Source organism: Ranitomeya variabilis, chromosome 1, assembly GCF_051348905.1.
Source record: "Ranitomeya variabilis isolate aRanVar5 chromosome 1, aRanVar5.hap1, whole genome shotgun sequence".
NCBI classification, from domain to species: domain Eukaryota; kingdom Metazoa; phylum Chordata; class Amphibia; order Anura; family Dendrobatidae; genus Ranitomeya; species Ranitomeya variabilis.
The window spans coordinates 71232166-71244218 of record NC_135232.1 but is presented as its reverse complement, the minus strand read 5'-3'; the positions used below and the strand labels follow the sequence as shown (position 1 = coordinate 71244218).

Here is a 12053-nt window from a genome sequence, read left to right as displayed (position 1 = left end):
GACTATGACATGTTCGGTAGTGGAATTACAAGTCTTAGAAAATTTAGCTTACACTTAGTCAGATGGAAAAGGTAGGAGGGTCTGGGATAGCCAGCCCTTTTTGGTGATGTCACCAAGCTGAGCTATAACTGTTTTGGCCAGACTCCAGCGGTCAGTCTGCTGCTGGAAGAACATGTGAGTCTGATCTGAAGAGCTGTACCTCATGCATTGGGATTTTTGGGAGCTCCGCCCACCAGCATGGTGTTTGCCTGAACTGATATGAACTGAGAACATGTGAGTGTTATCTTTTCTCCTTTAATCCTCTTTATGTTATAATTACCTTGTACATATTTGCAATTGTCTCATTTGTAACATCTTTATAAAATATTTTTGATAAAGCACTGCCTAATTTTTACGGGGTATAATATTAATACCAGTTCATTCTCCATGCTCTAAAAACGTACCCTGTCTCTTGAAGGGAATTTACGCTACTGTTTTGGATTAGCTTCGGACCCGTTTAATCGAAGCTGGTGGCGGCACTACCGTGTGCAGGCTTTTGGGTGCTGTTGTAGCGACTGCGGCATTGATAATTATTGTTCCTGCCTGAGTGGGAGTAGTTTATCGCGTCGCTGCAGCGTGCCCAATAGCCAGTACATAGCAGGCAGCCTTTCTGGCGACTAATTACCCTAGGTGCAGTACCTAATCTGACCTGACAGTAAGGGGGGCGCCAGAGAGCTGCAAGGTTTAAGTGGAACTGTAAGCTGGATACATCTAAATCCCTGCAGTTCATGGTATATTGAAGAGCAGTGGGATACCTAAAATAAGCCCCTGCTGTAAACTAAGAGGTCAATAGCCTTGTGTGTGTTTTTTTTTATCTCATTGTGGCAGTGGAGGGATAACTAAGGTATGCCCCCCCTGCACATGTGATAGCCGTCTGTTGGTCTAAAGTCATCCCAATCCGTGACATATTGGTGGCAGTGGTCAGGAATCCCTGGGGATTTTGTGACAAACTGCTGGCCGCGGCTAAGGGATCGTGACAATTGGTGGCAGCGGCTAAGGGATCGTGACACTCCCATATCAGGTGGATGGGTTGGGTTGTTTCATTGGTGATCTCCTCCTGATATGTGAGGGGGATTCCATCTTAGCAGCAGAATTGGTCAGTTATTTGAATAACAATGACATTTCTTTAAATAACAAATAAGGCACAATTATTACGGTTTCTCCTTATAGAAAAAAAATATGTCTACAAACTACATTTTTAGCAACTTCTTGTCTCTCCAAAAGGTGATCAAAATATACCTGTAGGAGAAATGATACGTATGAACAGAAATACATCTACATGATTGGTGGTTCTATACCACATGACTGCACAGGATATGACATAAAAAGATATTCAGTGTTAAAATAGTATGCAATGAATAAGGATTAAATTCCAAAATGCGTATGCTAGATTTGCACATTTTTTCTGCCCATGTACACTGGTGCGACTTTTTAATTCTTCAATAAAGACTTCTGAATTTTATTCAACACGCTGGATATTTTTCTATTTCTACAAAAACCAATAGGTCATGTATAGTATTGCTTACCCATGATAAGGGAGGATTAGCACAAGCCCGCCAGCCCAGCCCCGACGCGCGTTTGGCATGTAGCTCTCGCAACGAGAGGTGTAGAAATAAAAAGTCTGCAGTTACCCTCTGTGACTGCAGACTACTGAATTTGTGACAGTGTGCAATGCAATTTTCATACTTGCAGTCATGTGCCGACTAGACTCCTATGCTTCAATCAATTCTCTTTTATTGAGAGAAGCTGAATGAATGTCAAAAGAGACCACATATGACTGAAATTAGGTAAATCGCATACATGTAGTCACCTGATCACCTACCCACACATGAAATAATGTGAAGTTGTAACAGTGTGTTCATCTCGCACTGTCACGCGTTGGTAGTATGAAGTCATAAATAGGAACTGCAGACTTTTCATTTCAGTCCAGACAACCAGTTTAAATCTAAGATGTTGAAGAGTTGTGATCAGAGCTAGCTCCATTTCCACCAGTGAGACTTTGGAACTTCATGACTTGTTTTAACAACGATTTACTGGCAATATAACACTATTGTTGGAGACAGAAACTGATGCACTATTAAAGGGAATCTGTCACCCCAGGACACTTTTCAGCTATTTCTATGGGCATACAGCTAATAGAAATGTTATTCTAGTCTTACCTGTATGCCTCATAGTTGCTGTCTAGGTGTGGAGAAATAGACTTTTATTTCATTATGTTAATGATTTCTTCCAGGCTCTGGGGCATGAGGTGCCTGGAAGAAATCCCTGCCTCCACTCTTCATTATACTATCATCTCTCCCATGCACGTCACACTGACCTGTGATGTGCAGTTGTGGTGCTTGAATCCCCCACCTGGGCCCTGCACTCGCTTGACAATCTGTGCCTTTTCCTTTTCTCTACAGTCAGTGTATTCAGCGTTCTTGTGTGCCGGCACCTGCGCGCAAGAACTGGACCATGGAAAGGAAGAAGGTACAGATTGTCGAGGAAGTGCAGGGCGCAGGCGCGGGATTCAAGCAGGGCGCAGGTTCGGGATTCTTTTGCTGCCCAAAATGTTACTTCTCAACAGATTAAGAAACTGGCAGATTCCATGGATGGAAAGCTTATGACTGTTACTGAAAAAAGGGGGGCTACATACAGTATATGAACATTCGTACAAGTAAACATGGGAGCTATTACCCATCAGAAGAGCAAAATACTCATTCAGCGGGGTTTGGATCATTTACGCCAGGACAAAAATCATCTTTATGACAGCACAAAGCCCAGTGTGAACAAGAGAGTTTCGGCCAAGAATGTGATACTGTATATAGGGACAGAATAATCTAGCGATCGTTCTGTCCCCATCATTTTTTGTCAGCGGGTAAATAAGATCCGAGCAACTTGACTATAGTCGATCGTGCTCGTTTAAAGGTCTGAAATCAGCTCTTATAAATGCACCCTAATTGTGTCTGTGTGATGGTACAATATGTTAGCATTTGGGGCTCCATGTTTTATTTTTTGACCCTGGTCACACTTTGTCTAAAATCATTTTTGAGAACACCAGGGCGGCGGTGCTGAGCAGCGGGATTCGGACAGGCAAGTAAAACTTCTTTCTTTATTTTAAAAGTATCCCCAACTTCTGCCACATTTCTCTTTAAAAAGATATTCTATCATCCACAATAAAGAAAACATGCAGCCATATATTGTAGCTGTCAGCGGAGCCGCCTCTTAACCTAGAAAAGATTTATCTGTGACCTGAACTGAATCAGCGATGTGCTGCGTTAAGAGGAGATCCTGGATGAATGAGTGGTGAAGAGGAAAAATATGGAAACAATTACACAGGTCCATTTTCTTGGAACTGAACACCATGTTAGTCAGCTGGCCCAATTCTTCATTCCTCCTATGTCCCCAGATGTTGTCGTCAGGACTTGTGTCGGGACAGCTAAACCCATAAAATACTTCATTTACTTTTCTAGATATAGTGGTTTGTAGAAATAAGGAATTCTGCTGGACTAATATATCCAGTGTATGTGCGTGCACTGGGAACAGCATGTACCACACACAATGGGACCTCACAAAGCAGGGATTATGTCTTAGAAACAATGACTCATTTGAATATTACTTTAGAAGCATTTCCTCCGGATAATATAATGCTCAGTAGTGTAATAATGTAGTTGTCTGCTCTCACTTTCTTATTTTGGTTGCATTTTATAAAATCAATTTGCTTAATATATATGTAATATCTGTCTATCTCAATATCTTTCCATCTATCTATTTATCTATTATCTATTATCTCTCTATTATCTATCAACTATATATTATCTATCTATCTCATATCTATCTATCTCTCTATTATCTATCTATCATCTATCTATCTATCTATCTATCTATCTATCTATTTATCATTCATTACCTAGCTATCGATCTATCATCTATCTATCTATCTATCTATCTATCTATTATCTCTATATTATCTATCATCTATCTATTATCTATCTATTATCTATCTATATATTATCTATCTATCTATCTATCTATCTATATATATCTATTATATATCGATCTATCTATTATCTATCGCATATCTATCTATCTATTATCGATCATCTATCTGTATATCTATCTATTATCTATTATGTATCATATATCTTTCATCTATCTATTATCTATCTATTATCTATCATCTATCTATTATCTATCTATCTATCCATCTATTATCTATCTATTATCTATCATCCATTATCTATCTACCTATCAATCTATCTATCTATCTATCTATCTATCTATCTATCTATCTATTATCTATCTATCTCATATCTATATATCTATTATCTATCTATATGTCTATCATCTACCTATTATCTAGCTATCTATTATTTATCTATCTATTATCTATCTTATATCTGTATATCTATTATCTATCTATCTATTATTTATCTATCTATTATCTATCTATCTATCTATCTATTATCTATCTATCTATCTATCTATCTATCTATCTATTATCTATCTTTAAATCGCTGTTCATGCTCTAGAAGAAGCCATTCTGTGGGTGAGTCAGGCTTAGAGATTGGCATTTGCCAGGAGATGGTCAGTTATGTTTGCTATGTTTTAATTATAATCAATGTGGTTTTTATTGTTATTGTTCTAAGTATAATCAAGAAATCACTTTTATGTCCTAAGTTTTGGTGGATCTGCACTGTATTTTTGTTATCAACCACATAGCTTCTGATTCTGTATTGTATCTAGAATATCGGTGATAGCTTCCCTGTCGGAGCTCTAATGCTGAGTTGATATGTCACTGACTTGATTAAGGATGGTTTCAGAGGGCTGGAGAAGCAGCAGAAACACTGACTCCTGTGCTACCTCAGGCAGGGAAATGTGTGACCTCAGAAAGCAGCAGCTGCGAGCCAATGTTGTTTCATTGGTATACTCACTTATAAGAAGTGTTTTATGCTTTTCCCGTGGCCTGGAACTGTGCTATGTGCTGACCATAAACTGGAGGAGCTCTACATGGTCGGACACAGCTATTACACAGTACACAGCAAGGGCACATTTATAAGAATATTTCTGAAAACAAACATTTTTTTAACACATACAATTATTCCAAAATCTATTAATTAAAATGTACTTTGTTCATGGGAAAACCCCTGTTTATGTTTGAAGTAAAACAGGATCAAAAGTAGCAAAATTGTTAACGCAATGCAAATTTGTGCAATAAAAATTGAGACTTTTGGCATGCTAGGGTTAAAGAATTGGAGCCATTCACTGCAGTTTTCTGTAACTATGTACAATCATTACATCCTGATACACAACCTCTGCACTCTCATTTCATTAGTTGTGGTTTTGTGGTTTTACATGACAAGAAGTAGATTTTCTTTGATATGATTCTAGTGTAACTGGTAACTATAAAGCACAAGTAAGTGTTTCCTATCTAGCTATCTAGAAAAAAATAGTAACAGACGCACCCTGGAATATTAGGTGCAAATCCCTGGGAACCGAAGGGAAGCGCACCCCTTATAAAGTATACACAAAATGTGGGCACTTTATTGACCCCTCATAAATGAGGTGTTTTAGATAAACTGATAAGTCTTCCTCAAGCATACTTATCTATATATTATCTATCTATCTATCTATCTATCTATCTATCTATCTATCTATTATCTATCTATCTATTATCTATCTATTATCTATCTATCTATTATCTATCTATCTCTCGATCTATACTTGAGAAAGGCTCTCCACGGGAAAAAAAAATGTTGCAATGATGGGCTAATAAATTTGAACACCTTCAAAATCTAATCTACAATAGTGTGCTGCCTCTGATTTTTGGATTTCTATGACCAGGTTTGGTACATGCCTGAGGGGCTTTGCACCCTAATTTTGTTGTTTTTCTTTGTGCTGCTCTTACTTTTTTTGCAACTATCTCTCTATCATCTATCTATTATCTATCTATCTATCTATCTATCTATCTATCTGTCTATCTATCATCTCTCTCTCTAACTATCTATTATCTATCTATCATCTATCACCTATTTATCTATATATTATATGTCTATCTATTATCGATCTATCTCTCTATCATCTATCTATTGTCTATCTATTATCTATCTATCTATCTATCTATCTATCTATCTATCTATCTATCTATCTATCTGTCCTATATCTATCTATCCATCTATCTATTTATCTCACTATCATCTATCTATTATATATCTATCTATCTATCATCTATCTATTATCTATCTATCATCTATTATCTATCTTTTACCTATCTATTATATATCTATCTATTATTTATCTATCATCTATAATTTATTTGTATATCTATTATCTATCTATCTATCTATCTATCTATCTATCTATCTATCTATCTATCTATCTATCTATCATCTATCTATCTATTATCTATCTATTTATTATCTATCTATTATCTAATATCCATCTATCTATCTATCTATCTATCTATCTATCTATCTATCTATCTATCTATTTGAGAAAGGTCCACACTTGGGACCGAAACATTGCACATGGGCCAATAACCTGCATATGTAATTCATCTATTGGTGTGCTGCCTTCATTTTTTTGGAACTATTGTAAAGGTTTGGTATATGCCTGGAAGGTGTTTGCACCCTATAGCAATTTTTGTGCTGCTTTTAGTTTTTTATTTCTATCTATCTATCTATCTATCTATCTATCTATCTATCTATCTATCTATCTATCTATTATCTATCTATCTAATATAATGTGCAATGTGATTGTGCAGCCTCATGCACATTAAGCTGTGATGCTCTTTGTGTTCGGAAACCCTTCTACCATGGTCAGTATTAACCTTCTCTATCAATTTGTTTTACAATATCTCCTTTATGAGATCACACCTGCTGGTATTGCCTCTTCATGTCCATAAATGAGCCTTGGATACCCAGAACTTGTTGCTGGTTCACCTGTTGACCATCCATGGACCACTTTGATAGATACTAACCACGGCATACTGGGAACACCCATGATACAGTCACCTGTCACAATATGGACTTTGTTGCTCAAATCATCACTTTTGCCTATTTTTTACAACACGTTAATTTCAAGAACTGACTGTTCACTTGCTGATATATCTAACTCCTCGTTAGATGTCATGAACACTAGATAATCTGTGTTATTCACACCACCTGTCAGTGTTTTGTCAGTCATAAGAGTTGATGTCAAAGTCTTCTGGTTTCGGGTAAATTGATATAACTTTAAATGAAAAAAGTAGTATTATGTAAATAGAGTTAAATAATACATTTAGATGTGATATATTGGAGTATGAGAGAAAGAAAGAAAGAAAGAAAGAGAAAGAAAGAAAGAAAGAAAGAAAGAAAGAAAGAAAGAAAGAAAGAAAGAAAGAAAGAAAGAAAGAAAGAAAGAAAATACATGACTTTTCATGCAAACATGGGTGCACAATCCCTAAGGCTATCATTAAAATGTCTACTAATCCAAAAACTTGGGGGCAGCTCTCCATAGTCTGATAGTGGAAAAACTGATTTTAATCAGCGCATGCACTGTTTTGGCTCAAAATAGTACAGCCTTTGCTATTTTGAGCCGACATGTCAAATGAGCTGATTAAAATCAGTTTTTGCCATCTGACTTTAGAGAGCTGCCCCCAAGTTTTTGGATTAAGATATAGAGAGAAAAGGAGATAGAATCAGACATGGACAGAGATAGATAATCATAGGTAGATATGAGAGAGGAAGAGATATGTGATAGATAAAAGATAAAAGAATTTTATTGAATATAGATATTATGTGGAAAGATGTAATATAGACAGATAATAAAAAAATAGATAATAGATATATAGATAATAGATAGATAATACATGGATATATAGATAGATAATAGATAGATAGACAGATAATAGATAGATAGATAGATAGATATAATAGATAGATAGACAGATAATAGATAGATAGATAATAGATAGATAATAGATGATAGATAGATAGATAGATAGATAGATAGATAGATAGATAGATAGATAATAGATAGATACATAGATGATAGATAGATAATAGATTAGATAGATAGACAGATAGATAGATAGATAATAGATGATAGATAGATAATAGATAGATAATAGATGATAGATAGATAGATAATAGATAAATAATAGATGATAGATAGATAGATAGATAGATAGATAGATAGATAGATAGATAGATAGATAGATAGATAATAGATAGATACATAGATGATAGATAGATAATAGATAGATTAGATAGATAGACAGATAGATAGATAATAGATAGATAATAGATAGATAGAGCAAGTCACAAGAGCTTTCTCATAATTCCTGTTGCCTAGGACTGCAGGACAGTCTTGCCCAACTGATTCCAAAAGTGTGAAATATTTGCAAAAATATATAATAAATAAGGATTCTGCATAATGTTAAAATGGGAAAAATGCCACAATTGATTAATCAGTAAAAGCATAAAATGTGATTATTACCTCTGCATATTCCAAATTCATCTCCAAAATCATCCTCCTCTGTAAAAAAATGGCATTTCAGTCCGGGCCCACATTTAACACCATCCATGCCAGACACAGTCCGGTAACAAGTTTCCCCCGCAGCCGCCGCACAGACCCTGCAGCAGCCGCAGTCGTCCAGCACCGTCCTCTTACACCTTATGGTGCTCTTGCACTCATTGCTGTCGCAGCGCTCGGGGCAGTCCACCGCATACTGGGCGCTCCGGGCTACGCCAAGGTGCACGTTAATCAGGAGAGAGGCAACAAAGATGCAGCCCTTCATATCTGCAGACAGGGCGGACTAGGCTTCAGCTGAGGACAGGAATGAATCCAAAGTAGTAGCTGAGCATCAACCTACAAATTTAGCAGCTTTATACATTGTCTTCCCACAGGCTTGTCAGTCGTCAGCTTCCTCAATCCGGCAGTGCTATCCTACTGCCAGCCTCCCTTGTTTTACTCCATGAGATCCAGGATGGAGGCTGGATCAACAAGCTGCTGCCATCCAGGAATTGAAAAGCCTGAGTTGATGTCATTTGTTTTGCTTAGTGTTTTTTTTGTTTGTTTTCTTGATTTTTTTTTAATTTTTTTTCTAAGCCCTCAACAAAATGTTAATGAAAATGAGAAAAAGATGAGAGGAGCTGAATATAAAAAAAATAACTTTTTTCCTTTCTCCTTCTAGTTTATGTAATCTCTTGCTTAATTTTATGTTAGTACTGTACATTATGAAACTTTTATAAGCTCCCCTCTAAGGAAACATGATACCACTGTGAGCAGGTTGCAGGATGCAGTAACGGACAGGAGGCAGAGCAAGAGTTAACAGATTTATTAACAGAGGTATACTACATGCAGGGAGGTCATGGGTTAATCAGGGGGTATGAAAGGTGATATTAGCATGGCATGAATAACAGATAAAGCAACTGTTCATGAAAGGGTTAACTTATCAGTCCGCCGGCTTCCTGGCTGCAGAGCCTTAAGTTCTAATGGTGGCGCCCACGCAGCTGGCGCGTGGTGACTCCAGTGTCGTCCTAAAGAAGCTGAAGGTTCGGTTCCTGGCGATGGTGGTGAGTCCTCGTCATACCAAGTGGGGTCCTGATTCCAAGGTTCATCGTACAGGATGCAGCACAGTCTGTAACACCACCAGAGCTTGACTCAGCTCAGCAGTGGTATGCGGGTGAGGAATGACACAGTTCTAGATGAGTCATCTGGTCTGTCTTAGGCGGCACACGCACAGTAACCACCGGCCCAGAGCACTTGTAACTTTTGGTCACGGGAGACAACGGGCACACGGCAGATGTCTGTCCACAGTCAGTGTACCTGGACACAGGGGATCTACAGCCTGCGCTATCACGATGCTCAGAGGACGGAGCATCAACCTTCCCCTGCTGCATGCTCTGCCTTGCCGCCAAGTCTGCCCTCTCTGTCCCGCGCACAGGGCCTTTTATCATAGTCACGCCCCCTGCTGTCAAGTGTAAAGGTCGGTCTGGGTTGGAAAGCTTTCCCCCAGGCAACAATGGTGACAGCACCGACAGTTCCGGAACCGGCACAAGAGAGGTACCCCCGGTCTGGTCTATCTTCTTACACCACATGTGCTCAAGACAATCTCTTGCAGTTTTCTTTGTCCATTTGGTCTTTTGCTTTCTGTCTTGAACTGTAACTGGTTTGAATAGTGACACAACTTGAAGCTTCTAGGCCCCAAAGCGGAATTGTTATGAAGGCCCCACCACCTTCCATGTGAAGTTTAGGATACTACTGCTTTCTTATGTAGACCTAAGAAGCAAGGGCTATCTGCTACCTCTGACCGCCTACAGCTTTGTCCTTGAGTTGGTTTTCTGCAAAATATTACCTCACTTCTATTTTATCCTTCACCACTATTCTCTTGGGCTCCTTCATCAGGACCTTCTGGCTGTTGAGGTACTTGCTATCTTCCATGATAGTTAAACCTATGGAGGGTACACTTGCACTCTGGACTTGTTTCCTAATAAACCCGTAGAGCCTGCTGTTCCATTTAGAGAGGGTTAAAAACAACCTAAATAGTAGCTTTGTAGAAAAAAATAGACAAATTGATCATATTGGGAGAAGCCCCAAACTGTGTTTCTGGCTCATTTGGCTGTATTGAAAAAGAGCCTTAATGGCTTCATAAACAAGGAGATCTGTGTTAACAAGTAGAGTTTAGAGTTGAGCAAATTTTTCAAAATTCAGCTCCGATTACAATCGGCAGCAAATATTGTTTTTGCAATATTCGCCGAACAATGCCGAACGTCATTGGAGTCAATTGGAGTAGAAATGACCGAATATCATCAAACATAAATTCGGCATGAATAGGGTACAAATATGGCACAAATATGGCATTTCAGATTCAGCAACCGATTCCAAACATATTCACTTAACTCTACTCTATAGGCAACAACTAAAAGAAGAATCACTTGATCAGGAGGTGAAGCGACTGCATGTCCATAGCAGTAGAGTCCTACATCAGGGACACAGGCAAGAGACGCAAAAGCTGTACTAAAAGCCCAGAAGCTCACTTTGAGAGGACAGGACATAATTCTGGAGCAGGAACACTTTTACAGATCTAGCAGATTCTCAAGAATTACTTACAGTACCACAGAGGAGGATCCTACTTTTCGCTTTGTGTTCCTGCATATGAACTTTGCAGCCCCAAGCCAGATCATAATATAACACTAGATTTTATGCAGTCAAGAGAAAGTAAATATTTCTAGGACATGTTTGAGAACACACGTGACTACTGCTATAGGGGACTTTTGGAATTCACACCGATATCAATCTGCTGACCTGTGTGAGCACCACACACTATCTTGAAGCTACTGCATATCTGTGTCTGCTGTCATCAGTTGTATATGATTTCACCTGAAGTGCTGACCAACCTAGATAAAAGTGTAGTGTCTAGTGTTGAGCGATACCTTCCGATATCGGAAAGTATCGGTATCGGAAAGTATCGGCCGATACCGTCAAAGTATCGGATCTAATCCGATACCGATACCCGATCCCAATGCAAGTCAATGGGACCAAAATATCGGAATTAAAATAAACCCTTTCTTTCCTTGTAGGTTAATTCTACATGAAGGACAACAACTAAGAATAATGTAGGATGTACTGGGGGAGGTGGCAGAGACATTAAAGGCACAGAGGTTTAGCCCAATCAAATAGAATAGCATGATTTTTATTTTTTTTTATGACGTTCAGCGTTAGAAAGATTTTGACTATGTTATTTTTTTTTTATTATTATTTTGTCAGATATTGATGTTTCACTACTTCCACGCCCTTCACCTTCTTTTTTACTTCTCCCACACTTTCTTCTTCATTATCCTCATCATCAGCTTCTTTGACATCAACTTCTTCACCTTATTCATCTTCTTCTTCATCTTCTACCTATTATTTATTTTGTTACATTGTTCATCTTCTTTTTATTTTACTATTATCTTCTTCATATTCAACTTCTTCGTCATATTCTTATTTGTGACAGGCATTCCCGTAGTTATCTATAAAAGTTTGAAGATTACACCTTCCGTTCTGCCTGT

The 12053-nt window shown here is 38.0% G+C and overlaps 1 protein-coding gene across 1 annotated transcript in view; it reads right to left on the bottom strand.

Annotated features, from left to right (window-relative positions):
• The window catches only part of ESM1 (endothelial cell specific molecule 1), a 28834-nt gene extending 19893 nt beyond the window's left edge, over positions 1–8941 (bottom strand). The window contains exon 1 of the mRNA XM_077280745.1: positions 8497–8941. Within this exon, the coding sequence (XP_077136860.1) occupies positions 8497–8797 (301 nt within the window). The 5' untranslated portion in view covers positions 8798–8941. The remainder of the gene's footprint in view (positions 1–8496) is intronic.
• Positions 8942–12053: the final 3112 nt, after the last annotated feature.